Source organism: Dasypus novemcinctus, chromosome 26 (assembly GCF_030445035.2).
Source record: "Dasypus novemcinctus isolate mDasNov1 chromosome 26, mDasNov1.1.hap2, whole genome shotgun sequence".
In the NCBI taxonomy this organism is placed as follows: Eukaryota; Metazoa; Chordata; class Mammalia; order Cingulata; family Dasypodidae; genus Dasypus; species Dasypus novemcinctus.
The window spans coordinates 6,386,240-6,408,059 of NC_080698.1; the positions used below are offsets into that span (position 1 = coordinate 6,386,240).

The 21,820-nt window shown below is 52.3% G+C and overlaps 1 protein-coding gene across 1 annotated transcript in view; it reads left to right on the forward strand.

Annotated features, from left to right (window-relative positions):
• Nucleotides 1-21,820, forward strand: part of LIMD1 (LIM domain containing 1) — a 94,472-nt gene that overhangs the window by 57,049 nt on the left and 15,603 nt on the right. The window contains 1 exon segment of the mRNA XM_058288818.2: nucleotides 17,241-17,308. Within this exon segment, the coding sequence (XP_058144801.1) occupies nucleotides 17,241-17,308 (68 nt within the window).

Consider the following 21,820-nt stretch of genomic DNA (forward strand, 5'->3'; position numbering starts at 1 on the left):
ATCACACGGCTCTCAATCATGGTTCGGTTGTGGAGAGAGAGAGCCTGGTTAGTGTGTGTGTTTGTGAGTATATAGTTGTGTCCTTTGTTTTCCTGTGTCATTTATGAAAATAATGCAGCTTAGAAAACCATGTCTATTCACACACACGCCTGCCTTTCTTGGGTTTTATCGATAACTGCCCTAGTGCGTAGGGTTCAGGTCCCGCCAGGCTCACACGCAGAAGACCCGGCGAGCCAGGCTGGCCGATTCAGGTGGTGAAGCACCACGAGCCGCCGTGAGGTCCCGTTTCTTACGCTGACAGTTAGAAGGCTACGCCAGCGGTGCCAGCTCCCTGGGGCCTGTTCCCACACACCGGGGGGGATGGCCCCGAAGCCGCAGGGGCAGGGCGACCGAACTCACCTGTGGGGTTCCACTCCGCTGAGGACCAGTTCTGGCTGCAGCAGCGGTTTCTCCTCCGCAGCTCTGTTCTGAGGGGGCGCGGAACGCCCCCTGCCTCCTCGGATCCTGGGCGGAGGTGAGGTGCGGGCGGCAGCGGGGGGCGAGCGGGCGCTGGCGGCCCAGCCGCTCCCCACAGGCCCCGCTTCCTCTCGGGTTTCGGGAGGATCGCAGGGCCTTCCGCTGAGAGCCGGAGCCCTCGCTGCCGTGGACACATGCAGAGCCACGCACTGCTGTCCCTGGCGGGACCCCCTGCACGCAAGCTGCTTCCCCTCGCCCTGCGGACACGGGAAGCAGTGTTAATAAGCTCATTTCTAATTGTGAAAACTAATGACAACCATGAAGAAACGTCTAAGGGCAGAGATCTGTTATTTTATCATCCCACCACAGTTATTTTCACTTGCGTATTTTCCCTCCCAGTTCTTGTCCACATTTACACACATTTTTAAGGGTTGGGGTCACAGGGTATAAACTATGCCATATCCTTTTTTTTTTTTATTTTAAAGATTTGTTTTATTTGTTTATTTCTCCTCACTCCCTTGTTGTTTGCACTTGCTGTGTCTGCTTGTCTTTCCTATTTCCTTAGGAGGCATTGGGAACCCAACCCAGGACCTCTGATGTGGGAGGGAGGTGCCTGATTGCTTGAGCCACCTCCATTCCCTGCTTCATTGTTCTGTCCTTATGGTTTTCTCCTTGTGTCTCCTGTTGCCTCATCTTGTTGTGCCAGCTTGCCATCTGCCCGTCGCATCAGCTTGCTGTCTTACTCGTCTTCTTTAGGAGGCACTGGGAACCTCTGTTCCCTGCTTTGTTGTGTTTCTCATGTTTTTCCTCTTGTGTCTCTTGTCGCATCAACTTGCTGTGCATGCGTATCACGCCAACTCACTGTCTTCTTTAGGAGGCACCGGGAACTGAACCAGTGACCTCCCATGTGGTAGGCGGGAGCCCAATTGCTTGAGCCACATCCGCTTCCCTGTGCTGTATCCTTTTTTTTGGTCTTTATTTTTTTAATGTTACATTAAAAAAAATGAGGTCCCCATATACCCCCCACCCCCCTCACCCCACTCCCCCCATAACAACAACCTCCTCCATCATCATGCGACCTTCATTGCACTTGGTGAATACATCTGTGAGCACTGCTGCACCTCATGGTCAATGGTCCACATTATAGTTTACACTCTCCTCCCTTTGTGCTGTATCCTTTTTGACTGGACGTTATATTGACAGTCGGTTCATGTTTTCTTTGTAGCTGTCACAGTCTCGGGTTGTGGCCGAGCTGGACCACAGTTTACGGCATTTGGCTCGTTCTGGCCTGCTGGCCATTACCCCCGGCCCTGGCTGAGGTCTGTGCACATTCTCTCTCTCTTCTGCTGAATGGTTTCCTTGGCGTTCCTTCCCAGAATACGCGTTCGGCGCCCAGTGTGTGGGCGCTTTTGTGGCTTGCTCAAGTCCCCTTCTTTCCTGACGTGTGCCGGCAGCGGCGGCACGTGGTTGTCACGGAGATGTGCACCGTGGGCCCCCTTCCCCCCGTGCCCCCGCCGGAGGCGCCCGGGCCGCCGCCTGGGTGCACTCAGGAAGCTGTTGGCACACCCTGGACGGGAAGGAGGGTCAGCGGAGTGGGCAGGCGCGGCCTTGGCCGGCGGCCACGCGCACTCTGCGTCGGGACACCGAGTGTCAAGTGGTCTGTGTGGGGAGAGCCTGGCGCCGGCTGTGGCTGGAGTGGGCGGCGGGATGGAGAGGAAGAAAACGTGTGCTAGACTTACGGGGTCAAGCGGGGCCCTCCTTGGCACCTTCCAGGACAGACTGTGATGGAAAGAGAAGGCAAGGCCGCTGTGTGCTCACGCCGGGCAGTTTTGGGCCTGAAAAGGAAGATTTTGTTCCTTTTTGAAAGACTAAGCAAAGTCCATCATGGCAGAGCGTTGCCAGCTGGGGCCTGCTTGCTGTTGCTGTTCCTGGGTCTGTTAGTTTCCGGCTGTGAGGACGGGAGGGTCCCGTGTGCTGGGGTGGTAGTCGGGGAGGCCGAGGGGAATTCTGGGCAGGCGCCGGCCTGCGCTCAGGGGACGGCGCCGAGGCTTTGGTCTGCGCTTTCAGGGTTCCGTGCCGGGATGAGCACGCCGCAGCCACCACGGCTCGTTCAGGATTTTCGCCTGGTGGTTACGTTCCCGATGTAGGCGGTGCACTGAGATCTGCTAATCAGACCTTAGGGAGAGTGAAAAAAAAATCAGTAACAGTGAAGAAAAACGCCTTTGCCCATCTCCCCTTTCCAAAGCCAGACGTCCCGCCTGGTAAGGCCGCGAGTGGATGTATAGTGGCATCTCTAGTCGTTTGGGCCCAGTCGGGGGAAAGTTCGCCCAAGTTAGTGATGAGGCTGCACCAGGAACACGAGAAAAATGCCGTTTCATCACTTCCAGGTAAATAAAACCAGTAGAACTAAAACCAGAGTTAGGGAACAGGTGAGAGATGAATACACACGGGATGGAGGGTCAGCTCTCAGGGAGTTCACGTCGGATGCGTGGGCGGATTCGTGTCAGCTCTTCTGCTCTTCCTGCAAGGTCCAGACATGACCAGCCCTAATCCCATGTGCTTGTGCTGTGGACTCTGTGGGCGCCCCTTCAGCCCCGCCTTTGAGAACGCCCACAGGGTCGGGGTCAGTCGAGCCTGGATGAGGGAGGTCTTTCTTTAATTCGCAGCAGGGCCGCTGCTTTTTTTTTTCCCTCCCCCCTTCCCCCCACCCCGTTGTCTGCTCTCTCTGTCCATTCGCTGTGTGTTCTTCTGTGTCTGCTTCTATTCTTGTCAGAGGCACCCGTAATCTGTGTTTCTTTTCGTTGCGTCATCTTGTTGTGTCAGCTCTCCATGTGTGCGGTGCCATTCCTGGGCAGGCTGCACTTTTCTCACGCGGGGCGGCTCTCCTTACGGGGTGCACTCCTTGCACGTGGGACATATGCGTGGTTCCCATTCCTTGCACGCATCAGCACTGCATGTGGGCCAACTCCACATGGGTCAGGAGGCCCTGTGTTTGAACCCTGGATCCCCCTGTGGTAGACGGACGCGCTATCAGTTGAACCAAACCCGCTTCCCAGGGTTGCTTCATTAAAACAGTCATCAGGGTGATTTTATAGGGAAGCTCTCTGGAACTTTCCGTGGGCCCTCCACCCTGCTAAGTTCTCCACCCACAGGAGCTCATGGAATTCTCGGTGCAGTCCAGTGAGGCCAGCAGCACCTCGACTTACAGATAAACAGGCTTGAAGTGTTTTGTTTTCTTTGGTCGTAGTGGAGGTGGCACTTGAGCCAAGGACCGTGGGGGCTGCACAGCCCTGCCCAGGCCACGTGTCTGTGGCCTCTGCTCGGGAGGACTGTGTGGCTAAGGAGGGGCGCGGGCTCTTCCCCCGTCTGTATGCGGGAGCTCGCCTTGACTTCTCGCGTCCAGCCGCTGCTCTGCTGGTTGCCTGACAGCAGAGGCTTGAGGGGGTCTTGGGAGCTTGGCTACACTCCCGTGGGTGCAGAAGAGGGGTCTGGGAGGGAGAATTTCAACAGGAGATGCACCCGTAGGACAGAAATGGACTCAGGGCTTTTTGCTTTCCAGGCCTTCGATCCTGGGTTTCTGAGCCTCTGAGTCACCGTGGTATTTCTCATCAGAGTCGGCATTACGTATGAGCAGAGGGAGTCAGCTGGACGCGGAGGAGCCCAGGGTGTGGGAAAGCAGGAGTGGGCAGACAGCACAGGGAGTCTGCAGGCCGGAACTGACAAGGCTGCATCCGGGCGAGGGCCAGACGAGGGCTGGGGCGACCGGCCTGGCGTCACCGGGCACCCGTCTCCAGCTGGGTGTGCGTGAGTTGGGACCAGCCCTGGTGTCCCAGCCTGGACCTGCTGACCTGGTCAGAGGCTGCGTCGTCCCCAGTCGGGGGAGACCTTCAGGTTCTCCGTGCCAGTGACGTGAATAGGGTCGGGCTTTGCAGGCGGCATCGTGGAGGGTAACTGGGCGCTACAGCCGTGTCCACATCCTGCACGCAAGATCCCTACCGAAAGGGATTTCGGGACATTTGCACCTTTTCCATCAGTCATCGCAGACCAAGGGGGGTGCCTGGTCGTGCCTGATAGGCCACTGGTGTCAACTCAGAGGGTGAACTTCTGCCTGAAGGGCCCGCGGCACGACACCCTAACCGGCTCGCGGACGTCGTGCTGGGGCGCCTCGGCACAGAGTCAGAGCCAGAGTCAGGGGTTGTCCTTTTACAGAGATCCGAACTCTGTTCCGGTGTCACGGCACCGCTTGGGCCTCCTCTGCTCTCTGACCTCACTCTGAGTATCTCTTCTCTCTCAATTGTTCTCTTACATTCTGTCCCCAGCTCTGACCTCCTCCGTCTCCCTTGTCTTTTACGTTCCCTTCCCTCTTTGTACTCTTTTCTCCTTTCACTGACGATTTCATTTGCTTCTCCGGTTTTCAGTGGCAATTCTGTGCCCCTCACACCCATCGTGATAGGAGATGTTCCACTTATAGAGCACCTGCTGCATACCAGGCGCTCTGCTCATGCCCCTCATCCACTCCTCCTGCCACCTTCCTTTTACACAAGAGCAGGTGGAGCAGCTGGCGAGGGGGGCAGTGGATGTCACCCTCAGGCCCGGGTGTCCCCGTAGCCTGTGTGTGCCCCCGTCGGCGGCCCTCACCTTCCATCACAGTCTCGTCGTTAGCAGCCTGTTAGAATGCAGATTCCCGGCTCCACCTGCAGAGCTCCTGGCCTGTCGCATGGTAGGGACGAGGCCCTGGGATGCACCTGCTTGGTGGGCATCCCCGGGGTCCGAGGCAGCCAGCCAGGCCCTTGGCTGGGTGTTCGGCCCGCCACCCGCCCCTCTCTACCTGCGTGTGGACGTCCAGCTCTCCGGCCGCTTTCCTGAAACGCAGGCCTGCGTGGTCCAGGACGGCTGCTGGCCACGTGGTCACTGTTGAGCACTTGAAATGTGATTACTGTGACTTAGGAACTGAGTTATTAAGTTTATTTAATTGTGGCTAATTGGTACTTAAATAGCCACGTGTGGTTAGGGGCCACTGTATCGGACAGTGCAGGTAAAGCTTCCCTTTCCCAAGCATTTTCTAGCCAGAGTTCACTTATTAATAAGAAACTATGAGGGAGCTGAGGTGGTACAAGAGATTGATCACCTCTCTCCCACTCCAGAAAATCCCAGGATCGGTTCCCAGAGTTGCCTAGTGAGAATAGAAGCAGACAGAAGAACACACAGCAAATGGACACAGAGAGCAGATGGTAGGGGGAGAAATAAATATATCTTTTTTTTTTTTAAGATTTATTCATGTATTTATTTCTCTCCCCCCCCCACCAGTTGTCTGTTCTCTGCGTCCATTTGCTGCGCATTCATCTGCGACCGCTTCTATCCTTATCAGCGGCACCGAGAATCTGAGTTTCTTTTTGTTGCGTCATCTTGTTGTGTCAGCTCTCCATATGTGTGACACCATTCCTGGGCAGGCTGCACCTTCTTTTGCGCTGGGCGGCTCTCCCTATGGGGCGCACTCCTTGCGCGTGGGGCTCCCCTACGCGGGGGACACCCCTGCCTGGCACGGCACTCCTTGCGCGCATCAGCACTGCGCATGGCCAGCTCCACACGGGTCAAGGAGGCCCGGGGTTTGAACCGCGGACCTCCCATATGGCAGACAGACGCCCTATCCATTGGGCCAAGTCTGCTTCCCTAAATAAATCTTTAAAAAAAAAGAAACTATGAGGGGAGCAGATGTGGCTCAAGCAGTTGAGCTCCCACTTCCCACATGGGAGGTTCCGGGTTCAGTTCCCAGTTCCTCCTAAAAAAAAAAAACGAAAACAAAGAACAAGCAAAACAAACCAGAAAACCAGCTCAGGGGAGCCAATGTGGCTCGGTGGTCGAGCACCACCTGCCCACACACGAGGTCCCGGGTTCAATCCCTGCCTCCTGGTACCTCAACAACAGCACACTATGAGCAACATTTACCATTTTCAGTACTGTGCATATGACAAAGACAATATAGTCACATTGCCAAAAAAAAAAAAAGGAGAGGACGAAATTACCTGTAACCAATATCAACACAAAACAATGTGTTCTCTGCTGGTGTGGACATCGTTGCCAGGTCGTGCTGAGGGCAGTGCACGCCTATGCCCTGCGTCCCCACTCGCGGTGATGTCGCACCCCTTTCCCTGAGTGTGCCCTAGTCTTAATAACCATCTGCTGTGCCAGCTCCTGGCACGTTACTGACTTGAAGCCTTCCCACCATCACCACTGCCCCGTCCATGGCCCCCACTAATCCAGAGCGCCATCTCCAGGATTTGCAAGGTGGTTTCCCACTGTTTTCTCACCTGCATTTGTTTTCCATGAGAAACCTGGTGTCGCCTTTGTTTTGCTTCTCTGGATGGGCCTGTCTTTTTAGGTGGCCCCCTCCGGCTGCTCTTCAGGTTTTCTCTTTATCGCTGATGTTGACCAGTTTGGTTCGGATGCCCCTTTGTGTAGTTTTCATGTTTCTTGTGCTTGACATTTGCTGAGCTTCTTGGGTCTTTGCGTTTTTGGTTTCGATCAAGTGTGGGAGGCTTTTGGCCATTATTTCTCGCAAATATTTTCTGCCACACTTTCTTTTCTCCTTCAGGGACTCCTGATGGCAGGCACCTTGAAGCAGCTCCTCAGCTCACTTATTTTCTGTTTATTGTTTTTTAAAACCTCTTTTTCTTTCTTTGTTTCATTTTGGATGGTTTCTACTGCTTTGCCTTTAAATTCACTTTTCCCCCTGTGGTGTGTAATCTGCTGCTGATCCCATCCAGTGTACTTTTCATCTCAGACCTTTTACTTTTCATTTCTAGAAGTTCAGTATGGGTCTTTTTATACCTTCCATGTCACTACTTAACTGTTTTGGACATGTGGAATACAGAAACAGTAATTTGTAATGTACTTCTCTGCTAATGCCGACGTCTGTGTCAGGACCGGGTGGATTTCCCTAGGTTGGTTATTTCCTTCGTTATGGGCCATGCTTGCCAGCCTCTTGGCGGGCCTCGTGAATTTTATCGATTGGAGCCTGGATATTTTTGTATTCCTGTAACTCTTTTTGAGCTTTGTTCTGGGATATGGTTATTTGGAAACGGTGATCCTTTCCAGTCTTGCTTTTAGGCTTCGTTAAGCAAGTTCAGAGCAGAGCTCAGCCTAGGACTAATTATTCCTCACTGCCAGGGCAAATCTTCTTGAGTCCTCTACTCAGTACCTTGTAGATCGTGCGTTTCCCCAGAACAGCGGTGGGAATGTGCACCGTCTCCAGGCCCGTGTGAGCACCAGGCACGTTCTCCGGAATCTTTCCGGATGATTCCCCCTGCCTTGGTTGGTGTCCCCGAGGTCTCCCAGGTTTTCTCTGTGTGGCATTCCCTTCTCATCCGGACGATAATGGCCTCGAGTAGCAGATATGGACAGCAAAAGGGGAATGAATTTTTAAAGCTGCAAGAAAAGAAGTCTTGGGAGTGGCCAGTGGGAAGAGAGTGGGAGTGTGGGACCTTGCTCCCCAAGGTGTGCTGGGACTCTGCTTCGTGCCGGGTCCCCTGAGGCAAGGACAGAGATGAAGATGCTCTGGACCTTCCGTCACAGCCCGGCAGACCAACCCGGGGTCAGCTGACCTGGTTCACAGCTACCGCTGGGGCTTGGGCTTTATGTGTTTCCTTTTTCTAATAATATTTTATTCTTTTATAAAAACAGAACTCTTTGGCAGGTGGAAATGAAAAACAAACCCCCCCAAACCTGGCACTTTACTCCTGAAAAGGCAGTAGTGGCCTGAAAGGTTTGAGAGGTGGTGCTGGATGTGGGGGTAGCAGCGGATGTGATCTGCAGCTCGGGGAGGTTTCACTTGAAGACCCTGGTGATCGTTGAGGGGATCCTGGTGAGGTACCTCATGCCAAATACCCAGTATCAGCTGGCACTCTGCTGGGCTCCTCACTGCCAGCCCTGACTGTGTCCTCTGCATGACTCTCTCTCTCCATAGCTACCCCCCAGGGGTTAGGGGGCCAAAGCCAAGGTTGGGCCGCAGGCCACGCGCACTTCTGCTTCCTGCCGTGGGCTCCCGGGTGGCGTGGCCCAGGGACTCACCGAGGCTGACGGTGCCTGGACGCCTTTACATTGGAGCTGAGACAATTCGAGTGGTTGTTTTGTTCTTGGTAATACTTTGTTGTTTTGTTCTTGGTAATACTTTATTTTATTTATTTCTCCTTCCCCCGCCCTTGTCTACCCTCTGTGTCCATTCGCTGTGTGTTCTTCTGCATCCGCCTGCATTGTCAGGCGGCACTGGGAAACTGCATCTCTTCTTTGTTGCGTCATCTTGCTGCATCAGCTCTCCATGCGTGCGGTGCCACTCCTGGGCAGGCTGTGCTTTTTTCATGCTGGGCAGCTCTCCTTGCGGGGAGCACCCCTTGTGCGTGGGGCTCCCCGGCGTGGGGGACACCCCTGCGTGGCACGGCCCTCCTTGCGTGTGGCAGCTCTGCGCATGGGCCAGCTCACCACATGGGCCAGGGGGCCCTGGGTAGCGGTCCCTGGACTCTCCATGTGGTGGGCGGGTGCTCTATCAGTTGAGCCATTTCCGCTTCCTGATAATACTCTTAAAGATGACCTCCTCTGGAAAAGCTGTGTGAAGGAGTAGACGGGGCAGAGCTTTCTTGCGATGCTGTGGAAATTCTGCTCCTGCACGTCCAGCACCTGTAGGTGGTTCACCCACCACAGGGGGCCCACAGGTACAGAAATGCAGCAACTGTGACTGAGGAACCGAATCTTTAAGTTGTTTAAGTAATTTAAATTCACGTATTTAAATGGCATAGGTGGAATGGAGTTACTAATTGGGAAGCACAATAAAAACACAACTTAAATGATTGCCATTTCCCCCCTTTCTTTTCCCTGGAACTATGCTCATTGTCAGGGAAACATGGCAGTTTTTACTTTACAGGGAGATATTTTGGAACTGTCATTCGTGATCAAGTCTTAACAGCTAAGGGCCATTTACTTTTCCAAAATAGATTATAAGTCATTTCTATTTCTGGTGAGAAGAGGTGTTGGTGAGTATTGGATACTTAGATTTGTCACATTAAATGGCCAATCTCTCTCTGAGACACCGGCAGCTGCTGTTTCTTCATCCAGCTACTCTGGCTTAGCAAATTCATTTTTCTCTCTTCAACTGAAGGTGCCCCTGAAGGCAAACGTAAAATATTCATTCACTGCATCTGGGGAAAGTGTGTCTTTGGTGTGGCTTTTTGCTGAGTCAATATGTGCATTTATTAGTCAATATTTTATAAACTATTGTTGTAGGAGGCAAATAAAGAGTGACTTTGACTCCTGTGTTTTAAAACTTGGTGAGACAAATGTCCGCCCTGGAAAAACGATTTCTCTGGTGTGTGTAATGTACACATCACCAGCTATTTCCTGGTGGAGGTGACTCTTCTGCCAGAAGCAGGATGATTCCAGAACTAGAATTTTCCCTCTCACCGACACTCGCCCTCCCCTGCCAACTCTGTGCGGCCTGAAGCCTACCGTCCAGGGAGGGTGTCGGTCTGGGCACTTCTGCTTGACCACGATGACCGGTATCTGGTGGAAATGTGGTCCCGAGACAAGCCCAAGGTGTAGCCCAACTCCGTGGTTCTCAAAGTGGGGTCCCTGGACCAGCTGCAGCAGCAGCATCTGAGAATTTATCGGAAGTGAAACCATCAGGCCCCTTCCCAGACCCCCTAACTCAGGACCTCCGGGAGGGGATGGCCGCCCAGCAGTCTGGGTCTTAACAAATCTGTCTGTGGTCCTGCTGCAGGAGCCTAATTTTTAGGAGTTCTCCGCTCAACCACCCCATACCGTCTTCTCTTCATGTTCGCTCTGCCGGGGCGCAGCTGGCTCCTGGCTGCCGCGTCTCCCAAGTAGGGTGATGAGGTTGATCCGACTCGGGCAGTAGAGTGGGGAGGGCCCAGGAATCCCCCCAGGCCCCTGGTCTGAGAGCTCTGCCTTCAGGAAGCGATTCAGAGAGGAGGACCGTGTGGTGCAGGGAGCGGTGCTGACTTGGGACCTGCGAGCTGGGTTTTCATCTCAGCTCTTCTTCTCTTAGCTCCATGGGCAAGTTCGTGGCTTGCTCTGCTTTTGTTTCCCCATCTGTAAAATAAAGATGCAGCAAAACTCCTGCATCATGCGCTAAATGATATTCAACTACCTCAAGTGCAGATTCACGTTATTACAAGACTAATGGACTGACCCAAGCCACACTCGATGTCAGCTGAGCTCTGGGTTGTCGTGTCCCATTCTGTCCTGTGCCACCCTCACCTGTCAACCAAGCTCTGGGTTGTTGTGTCCCCATCTGTCCTGAGCCACCCTCGGCCATCACTGAGCTCTGGGTTGTCATGTCCCCATCTGTCCTGAGCCACCCTCTCCGTCACCCAAGCTCTGGGTTGTCGTGTCCCCATCTGCCCTGAGCCACCCTCGGCTGTCACCGAGCTCTGGTTGTCGAGTTCCTATCTGTCCTGAGCCACCCTCTCCTTCACTCGGGCTTTGGGTTGTTGTGCCCCATCTGTCCCAGACCTGTTGTGGTTTGGTGCCACCTGCTGGGGGGTTGGCTGTTCCAGCCTAAATTGAGGACGATTCTGGCTCCTGTTGCGATGGGAACTCTGATGCCAGCCGCAGTGACTCCAGGAAGTTCCAGACTAGCTGGTGCCTGTCACCGGCCAGCTCTGAAGTGACTCCTCCTGGCTGTTTGCTGGTCACCTGCCTGGCCTCACCCTCTGCCCAACATTAACAGAGGCACAGATCTTGGCCTACCTCTCATTGGAAGATGAGAGCCAATTGCCAATCAAGGTGTATCCAAATTCGTGTCATCACAAAGGATTTTTGTAGAATTATCATGACGATTAAGTGGGATTTAATTTAAGTACCCATAGGGGAAGCGGGTTTGGCTCAATGGATAGCATGTCCGCCTACCACCAGGGAGGTCCAGGGTTCAAACCCAGGGCCTCCTGGCCTGTGTGGTGAGCTGGCCCACGCACAGTGCTGATGCACACAAGGAGTGCTGTGGCACGCAGGGGTGTCCCCGCGTAGGGGAGCCCCACATGCAAGGAGTGAGTCCCGTAAGGAGAGCTGCCCTGCATGAAAAAAGTGCAGCCTGCGCAGGAGTGGCGCTGCACACACGGAGAGCTGACACAGCAAGGTGATGCAACAAAAAAGAGATGCAGTTTCCCAGTGCTGCCTGACAATGCAAGTGGACGCAGAAAAACACACAGCAAATGGACACAGAGCAGACAACAGGGGGGAAGGGAGAGCAGTAAATAAAAAATAAATCTTTAAAAAAATAATAATAATTTAAGTACTCATTACTTGAAAATGACAAGGAGGGAGAAAAACTGGGTTCCACTCAAGCATTAAGCTGTGTGTTCAGCAAGCATTTAAATAGTGCTGGTAGCATGTAGCAATGCTTTAAATTAAAAAAAAAAGTTTTTTTATGAACACTCTAAATACAGTGTCCAAAACAGAAGCAATCAATAGGTGTAATTTTTTGCCTCTCACTCTTGACTAAATACAGGCTAATAAATTTGGGTGTGTTTAAACTGAAGTGAACCCTGGAGTTGAGTCCTTCAGGGCAGGCTGAGGTCTCGTCCTCTGGGGTCTGGGGGGAAGTTCTCGATTTTTTATTTTTGGAGTAAGAGAGAAGCCGCTGCAGCCGTTGAGCCCCTGGCCACTGCTGGGGACATATGGGACCACAGCTCGGAGGGTGGGAGGCGAGAGGGGTTTGCCCGCTGGGCAGTTTTAAAATGGTGATCAGAGGAGTACCTGCTCAATGTTAAAAGGTTGGGGAAAGGTAAGAAAGTGTAAAGAAAGAAACATCTAGCAAGCAGACCACCTCCCACCAACCCCCATTATGCGAATAGCACTGTGTCCACTCGGTGCTGAACTTTGGGGCAGATGATTTCCTTTCTACTCTCTTTAAATTTTGAGTTTCTTCTTTACATAATGAGATCATACTGCACATACAATTCATATATCTTGCCTTTTTTTTTTAACTTTTCACTTTCTGAAAAGGGGTTCCTTTAAGAAATATAGACATTTTAACTCTTTCCAGATCACAGTACACATATTTCTAGGACAGTTTAATATAGAAATATATGAAGTAAAAAGTGAAATTTCATTTTTATACTGTCTACCAGTGTACCTAATATTTGAAAAAAATTTTAAAGATTGAAGTATATAAAGTGGACTGTGAAATTTCTCTCTAATATAACCTACCAGTGCTATATAATACAGTACTAGACAAATTTTACAAAGAAATATATACAATAGAAAGTGAAATTTCTCTGTAATACTGTCTAGCAGTGCTAACCACTATTAGTTTTAGCGTACAATCTTTGTTTTTTCCCTTTTGCTTATCAGTGATGTATGTGTATGTAAATTACTGAAATGGAGTATACTATACATACTGTTGTCCAGCGTGTTTTTTTCCCAATTGCTGATAAGTTTTGGGTATCCTTCTACTGTATAAGCATTTTCCAATATCATTAAAACACTTACTGGGATGGTATTTTAAACGGCCACATAATAGTCCGTCGTCTAGATGAGCCTGTTGAGTGCAGCCATTCCTCGAACGCTGCCATTTGGGATCTAAGTAAATATTTAATCCACATTTCTGATTCTTTCCCTAAACAAAGTTCCAGACAGCACGACTGGGTCAGAGAATAAACCTTTTAAAGTTCCCCCTCGGGCAAGAGTTTATCATTTTACACTCCTGTCTGTAGCTTTCAGAAATCTGCAGTGACAGTGAGTCACAAACATCTAAAAAAATCTTTATTGTCATCCGTGAAAAAGCTCTTGCTGTAACGCAGGTTTCTTAGGCTACTAGAGGGTTAAAATGTCTTTGCATGTTTAATGATCCTTCTCTATGATTTTGGGGACAGAGGTAATTTATTAAAACAAAAAAACGGATCCAGGTCCCATTCTTAGAGCAGCTCTGGCCCCGCTCCTGGAACCAGGGTCCAGTGGGCTCCAGTGTTTTCCACGCGGCCTCCTCGCTCCCCCTAGAGGCCACAGCTGCAGCTGCAGCTTCGTTTTCCTCCAGGACAACGGTTTGTCCTGTGGCAATCCCAAGAAGGACACAGGGAGCTCCGCACAGGGGGCTGGAGTGGACCTTGTTGTGTCTTCTTTCCTGGTCGTGCAGCTCTGCTGGGAGCGGGCGGTTGGTGTCCTTGTCTTCCTGGCTCTTGAGGAAGGACCGGGGCAGCAGATCAGCTCATGCAGGTGCCCGGTGGGGGCCAGAGGTGGAAAGCTGTTAATTCTCATTCTCCTTTCCAAAAAGTTAGAAGTAAATAAAATAAAATGAGCGTCTTGGGGGTTCTGTTGGTGAACCCTAAAATCATTTTGCTGTCAACCAGCCTTCTTGTTACCCCAGCTGAGAAGAGTCTGGAAACATGTGCAAGGATTCCAGAAGGGAACTTTCTAGAGGAGAACGGGGAAGAAGGCTTGGAGAGCTAAAGAAGTGTCACCTTCTGGCATCTGCCCCTTCTCAGCCCTCTCCACTCCTGCCAAATTCTTCTCCGCCTTCATGCCAGTTTACACCCCAGCAGCAGGGCGAAAGGGCTCCTCTTGCCCCACACCTTATCAAGATACGCTCGTCAGGCTGGGTAATGTTTGCCCACCCGTGGGAAGGAGACAGCCCCTCCGTGCTCTTAGCTTCCACGGCCCCGATGGCTGGTGGGGTGGGGCGTGCTGAGATGGCCATCGTGCAGCCGCTGGCAGGTTGTCTCCTCCGTGCACCTCCCCTTCCTGGCCTTTGCTCGGCTTTTCCATTGGGCTCCTTGCCTTTTCCACACGATTTGTCGGCGCTCCATCTGTGTTAGACACTAGCACCTCGTTCCGGTCTCGTCGGCATCTGCTGACCTGCGGGTGCCTCCCCTTTCCTTCCCCCTCAGCTCCACATTTATTGCACACCGTGGCCGAATCCTTGTCTCAGGAAGCTGAGTTGAAATTGCGTTTGTGTCTCAAGAAGAGGAGCCTACACTCAGAGGATTAGAACATTCTGCGAGAACCTGTAGGAGGGTCGGGGAAGTATCAAGACAGCAGCGGATCAGGTGGGAGCAGGCACCGCAGCAGAGGAGCTTAACCAGCGGGGAGGTGGGGACGTGAGCCCGCAGGGCCAGGACGGGCCAGAGGCCCAGAGACAGGCGGAGAGCGGGGGCTGCCCTCGTTATCTAGAAGAGGAGAGCGGGGGCTGCCCTCGTTATCTAGAAGAGGAGAGTGGGGGGCTACTCCTTCTTACCTAGAGGAGGAGAGCGGGGGGCTGCCCTCATTATCTAGGGGAGGAGAGCGGGGGCTGCCCCTCGTTACCTAGAGGAGGAGAGCGGGGGCTGCCCTCGTTACCTAGAAGAGGAGAGTGGGGGGCTACTCCTTCTTACCTAGAGGAGGAGAGCGGGGGGCTGCCCTCGTTACCTAGAGGAGGAGAGCGGGGGCTGCCCCTTGTTACCTAGAGGAGGAGAGCGGGGGCTGCCCCTTGTTACAGAGGAGAGCGGGGGCTGCCCTCGTTACCTAAGGAGGAGAGTGGGGTGCGGCCCCCGTCTTGCCTCTCCAGCTCCTGTCTGCGCAGCCCTGGCCAGTTCAGGGCTGCTCCTGCCCCCCATCTGCAGTGCTCTGTGCTCTTTCCACACTGGCCTCGGACCCCATCATCCTACTGCAGAGTGGACCGTTACCTTTCTGAGGGACAGTTTTGGACTTTTAAACCGGTTTTTCTTTTAAACTTTATTTTTTCAAAAATAATATTTTTTAAAAATATATTTTCTTTCTCCCTCTCCCTCATTGTCTGTGCCCACTGTCCGCGCTCCATGTCCATTTGCCGTGTTCTCTCAGTGTCTGCTTGTTTTCTCTTTAGGAGGCACTGGGAACCGAACCTGGGACCTCCCACATGGAAGAGAGGCGCTCAATCACCTGAGCCACCTCCACTCCCCATTCTTTGTGTCTCTCATTGTATTCCTCCTTGTGCCTCCCAGTTGTGTCAGCTTGTGACACCAGCTTCTCGGGTCAGCCCTCCAGGTTAACCTGTTGCCTTGCCCGTCTTCTCTAGAAGGCACCGGGAACCAAACTTGGGACCTCTCATGTGGTAGGCGGGCACCCAAATGCTTGAGCCACATCCACTTCCCTTTACAGTGTCTTTTGTTGTACGAAAGTTTAAATGTTTGATGTCACATCACTCAAGCTTTATCCTTATAAGATGTACTTTTTACGTCTTCCCTAAGAAATACTTTTCCAAAGTCAAAGATAGTTTTCTATTGTTTTTCACACTTGGGTCTTTCATCCATCTGGAAGTTTTCATATTACCTCTTTTTTTTTTTTTAATGGCTTCTTCCCCTACAGTAAAGGCCGTCAACGTCTACTCTGAGATCAGATGAATTTCATGACTGTCCCTCCTTCCATCTGCCCTGTGCTGCTTTCCCTGATTTGGGGCAGCGTGAGGAGGGGCAGTCGGTATTTGCCTAGTGGATTTCTCTGCATCTCGAGTACTGATGGTGTATTGGTGCCACCACCCGCGTTTAGAGTTCATTATGGTGGTACCGCCAGGTTTAGAATCCATTATGGTGGTTCCACCAGCATTTAGAATCCGTTCTGGTGGTACCACCCATGTTTAGAATCCGCTCTGGTGGTACCGCCCACTTAGAATCCACTCTTGGTGAAACTCCCCTGGAGTTTGGCACCTGGCAGTGGGAGGGTGCTGAGATCTGTGAATGCCACCGAGTCGGTCCAGGGGCTCCCTAACGATGCTCCTGCTGACCTTGAGTGGGGTCACCTTGAACCCCTTGGCCCCCGTTGGGTTTTTCATAGGAGTTTAAGGGAATTGATCAAGTATGTTGTTTTTGTCAGTGTCTGTGCTTTATGGGACCTGAAGTTACATCTAAGGAGTCAGTGCTTTGAGTTTTCCCAATCCTGCCTCCCCAATTTAGATCAAGAGAAAACAAGAAAAATCACTAACCTTCTAATGATCTATATTTTCTATAGATTAAAAAAAAAAAATGAAATTAGGGAAAATCAGAGTTACCCAATGTGTAGGACTTCCCTGGTGGACTGCAACAATTGTCCTCTGGAGGACATGTCAGAGGTGGCTCTCCCAAATACCTGTGGAAACCAGCAGCGTCGCAAGAGTCTGTTTGCCGGGCACCCCCTCTCGTGTGTGGCTCTGCGGTCCAGTCGCCAAATCCTTCTTTCTAAGCAAAGAGAAGGTACTAGCAGGTAGGCATAGGATGATTTCCAAGTCTCTGGTCTTCTGCTAAATAGCACCTGCCAGGGAACCCTTCCTCTGGCCTCAGCCTATCACTGAGGGCCACAGAAGCTATTATTGGAGCTGGTATTTATTTGCCTGTTAGTACTTAAAAATATTTGCCCTTTTGTATCAGTTTCCTAGCTGCTAAAACAAATACCATACAATGGGTTGGCTTAACAAAAGGAAAGTATTGACTCAAAGCTTTCCAGCCGTCCAGCCATCCTGGGGTTTCTTGGCTTCTCCGTCGCATGACAAGGTCGCCTCCTTCCTTTCCTGGGTTCCGCTGACTCCCGGGGCTTCTCTCTGTGTCCGCTCTCCTTTGCTCATGAGGACTTGCGCCACATGGCTTAGGGCCCGCCCTCCTTCACCTTGACACACCCTCACCAGTGGCGTCTTCAGAGTCCTCTTTACACAGGGTCCACTCCTCAGGATGGGGCGTGGGCCTGAACGTGCCTTGGTGGGGGCCCTCAGTCACTCCCCAACACCCTTCTTCTAGGTGTTTTTTCCCTGCATGCTAACATTTTCTTTTTATCTTGCCTTTGTGTTTTTTCCTCAGGCCGGAAGTTGAGGGGGAAAGCCTTTTATTTTGTCAACGGCAAAGTGTTTTGTGAGGAAGACTTCCTGGTGAGTATGCCAGCCGTGCCTCCCTTGCCCCCAGTCCTGACCAGAGTCAAAAGGAAGCGGATGGGAAGCAGATGTGGCTCAACGGATAGGGCGTCCGTCTACCACATGGGAGGTGCAGGGTTCAAACCCCGGGCCTCCTTACCCATGTGCAGCCGGCCCATGCGCAGTGCTGATGCGCGCAAGGAGTGCCCTGCCGCGCAGGGGTGGCCCCCGCATAGGGGATCCCTACGTGCAAGGAGTGCACCTGTAAGGAGAGCCGCCCAGCATGAAAAAAACACAGCCTGCCCAGGAGTGGTGCCGCCCACACAGAGAGCTGATGCAGCAAGATGACGCAACAAAAAGAGACACGGATTCCTGGTGCCACTGACAAGAATCCAAGCAGACACAGAAGAACACACAGTGAATGGACACAGAGAGCAGACAACGGCGGGGGCAAGAAATAAATTTAAAAAAATAAATCTTTAAAAAAAAAGGAAGGGGGATGAGGAGAGAACAGGTCCCAGCAGAGGGGAGTGGCCTCCGCACGTGCCAGCGGCCTTCGGGGGTCGCGCTGCCCGAGGGGTCCATGGCTTTCCCTCCGTGGACGCGTGGGGTGGGCAGCGCCTGAGGCGAATGGCGGGCTGCAGAGCTCCGCCGTCTGAAGGGACGAGGGCCACTGAGCCTGTCCCCTCGCCGCTTTCCCCAGTTCCACCGCCCCCGCCCATCTCCTGGCCTCTGGCGTCCCTCGTCCCTCCCCCCCCCCCTGCCCTCTCCTCTCGTCCTGCCTGCTCTCCCTGGAATCCGGCCTCGCTCATGAACCGGAAGTCCTCCCACGTGCCAGTGACTCCCAGATCTGAGCACCGCCCCCTGCCGGCACCTCCGAGAGCCAGCTGCGGACATCTCGCTGCCCAGACGTGTCCCTGGGCCGTGCCCCAGCCTCACGCTCCACTTGTCTGAAGCAGGAAACACCACCTCTTCCTGCCTGTGTCCTTCGCTTGGAGATGGACCTCCGCTCCTAGGGTCCCCCCTTGCCAGAAACCTGGGTTTCCCGCAACCCCCCTCCTGCGCCTCTCCCTGAGTGCCGGCCCACCCGTGCCGCCGGGTCCTCTGTGTGTCTGCCCATCTCCACTTCTCCGCGGCTCAGCCTGGCGGGCATGGCGGCCTGGTCCACACTGCCTGCGCCAGGAGACCCTTCGCATGGCGGCTCTGGCCTGCTCGGGGGCACGCTGCGGTCTGACCCTGACGCCCTCTCTGCGGTGCGCCATGCTCTGCGCCCCCCACATGGCCCCTTGGCCTTCGTGGCTTTCCCTGTGCTGTCACCCCTGCTTGGAACGTCTTCACCCCATTGTCTGCCCGGATAACTCCCTCCTGCCTCCCGTCCCTCCTGCCTGCACGGTGCAGTGCCTCTCCTCTGCGCGGCCACCGTGCCAGGGCTCGCCCTGGCAGAGCGGTGGGCGTGCTGCTGCCACTCCGCTTACGAGTCTCTCTCCCCCACTCGAGTCCAAGCTCCTAAGTGGGAAGAACATGCTTCTTCACTCCTGCGTCGTCACATCCTCGTAGGATGCCAGGCAGGGGTGGGCACTCCGTGGGCGGTAGTTAGCCGCCCCGTGAGCGCCGTGCCGACCTGCTCATGGAGGAGGGGCGCGCGGCCCAGGGGAGGGCCAGCGTCGTGGTGTGCCTTCCCCGCCCTCTCCTCCCCGCGCTCCCTGGGAGGAAAGGTCTCTCTGGTTTTCCAGCTAAGGACTGATGCGTTATAACTCCAAACCCAAACTCACTTACACAAAAAGGAAGCTCATTGCAGCAGTGCCATCGGGACTCCATCTCTTCAGCTCTCATGCTTCTTCCCATGGTGGTGGCACCAGCCTCAGCACCAAATGATGGCCAGATGGGGCAGCACTCCAGGTTTATATTCTCAGTGTATTAGTCAGCCAAAGGGGTGCTGATGCAAAATACCAGAAATTGGTTGGTTTTTATAAAAGGTATTTGTTTGGGGTAGGAGCTTACAGATACCAGGCCATAAAACTTAAGTTACTTCCCTCACCAAAGTCTATTTTCATATATTGGAGCAAGATGACTGCCAGCATCTGCGAGGGTTCAGGCTTCCTGGGTTCCTCCCTTCCGGGGTCTTGCTTCTCTCTGGGTTCAGGGTTCCTTTCCTCCCAGGGCTTGCTTCTTCCTGGGCTCAGGGTTTCTCTCTTCCTGGGGCTGGCTTCTCTTTCCAGTGTGTGCTGACTTTCTGGGGCTCCAGCTTAAGGCTTCAGCATCAAACTCCAGCATCAAAACTCCAACATCAAAAACCCTCAATTCTGTCCTTTGTCATGCCTTTTATCTCCCTAAAGATGTGGCCTAGTCAAAGCTCTAATCATAAGTTAATCACACCCAAGTACAGATCAGATTACAAACATAATCCATTATCTATTTTTGGAATTGATAACCATATCAAACTGCGACACTCTATCCTCTGAATTCCAAAAAGACATTACAATATTCAAAAATACCTTAAATCAGTAACAGTGCAAATATTAAATTGTATCACAATAAATTTAAGGAAATACAGTTTGTTTTGGGGCACAGTCCTGCCTGCTCTAGACCTCTGAAACTCACAAAACAATTTGTCTGTTTCCAATATACAAATGGACAGACAAAGGATAAACATTTTCATTACAGTAAGGAGAAATTGGGAGGGAAACATGAGTCACGTGTCCTTTACACTTCAGTAGACCTGCAAGGCATCCTCCATTCGATTTCAAGTCTGAGAGTCATTTTTTTAAAAAAGTTTTTTTAATTTATTTTTTTAATGTTACATACACCCACCACCCCCCTCATCCCACTCCTCCCCCCATAACAACAACCTCCTCCATCATCATGAGACATTCATTGCATTTGGTGAATACATCTCTGAGCACCGCTGCACCTCATGGTCAATGGTCCACATCATAGCCCACACTATCCCCGTGCCACCCAGTGGGCCATGGGAGGACGTACAATGTCCGGTACCTGTCCCTGCAGCACCACCCAGGACAGCTCCAAGTCCCGAAAATGCCCCCACATCACATCTCTTCCTCCCACTCCCTACCCCCAACAGCCACCACGGCCACTTTCTCCACACCAATGCCACATTTTCTTCAATTACTAATCACGATAGTTCATGAATAGAATATCAGTAAGTCCACTGTAATCCATACTCTATTCCTCCATCCTGTGGACCTTAGAATGGTTGTGTCCACTCCACATCTTTATCAAGAGGGGGCTTAGATTCCACATGGATGCTGGATGCAATTCTCCTGCTTGCGTTTGTAGGCACTCTTGGCTTCCTGGTGTGGTGGTTGACTTTCTTCACCTCCATGTTAGCTGAGTGGGGTAAGTCCAATAAACCAGAGTGTAGGAGTTGAAAGTCTGTTGAGGGTCGGGGCCTGGCTGTCACATGGTCAGTCCAGAGATTCAGGTCCCCTGGGTATACATTAAACCCCAGCACCAACTACAGTTCCGGTAAAAGTAACAGGAGAGACTTGTGGACAAAGATCACATCTGAGTCCAGCTCCATCATACAGAAACACAAACTCCAAAGTAGGGCCAACTGACATGGCACTGAACTCCATCTGCCATGACCATAGAACCTGTGGGTCTCTGTAGGCCTCAAAAGAACCAGTACCTGGGGTTGTATCTACTTTATTTGTCTCTGGAACTCTGCTGGGGTGTGCATAAGGGCAACCCCTCTGATAACCTCCTGGCTCTTTTTGGAGACTCATAGCCATGTAAACTCATCTGTCCTTTCCATTTCCCCCTTTTATTCAGGTCAAAAAGCATTTTTAACTCCTGGTATTATATGTAGATTGAGATATTCTGCTGGTCCAAGTTGACCCTTTTATTCAAGGTCATTTTCTTCTTTTTTTTTTTTTTTTAATGCTTATTATCTCATACTAGAGATGTTGTGTATATATATATATATATATATATATATATATATATATTTTTAAGATTTATTTATTTAATCCTGCCCCCCCCCCCCGGTTGTCTGTTCTCTGTGTCTGTTTTGCTGCGTCTTGTTTCTTTGTCCACTTCTGTTGTCGTCAGCGGCATGGGAAGTGTGGGCGGCGCCATTCCTGGGCAGGCTGCACTTGTTTCATGCTGGGCGGCTCTCCTTACGGGGCGCACTCCTTGCGCGTGGGGCTCCCCTACCTGGGGGACACCCCTACGTGGCAGGGCACTCCGTGTGCGCATCGGCACTGCGCATGGGCCAGCTCTACACGGGTCAAGGAGGCCCGGGGTTTGAACCGCGGATCTCCCATGTGGTAGACAGACGCCCTAACCACTGGGCCAAGTCCGTTTCCCCAAGGTCATTTTCTAGTTACATCATCAGCTGGTACTTGGTAGTAATCCCTTGGCGCCAGGGAGGCTCATCCCCGGGAGTCATGTCCCACGTTGGGGGAGAGGCAACACATTTACATGCTGAGTTTGACTTTGAGACTGGCCACATTTGAGCAACATGGAGGCTCTCAGGAGGTAACTCTTAGGCACCCTGCAGCTCTAGGC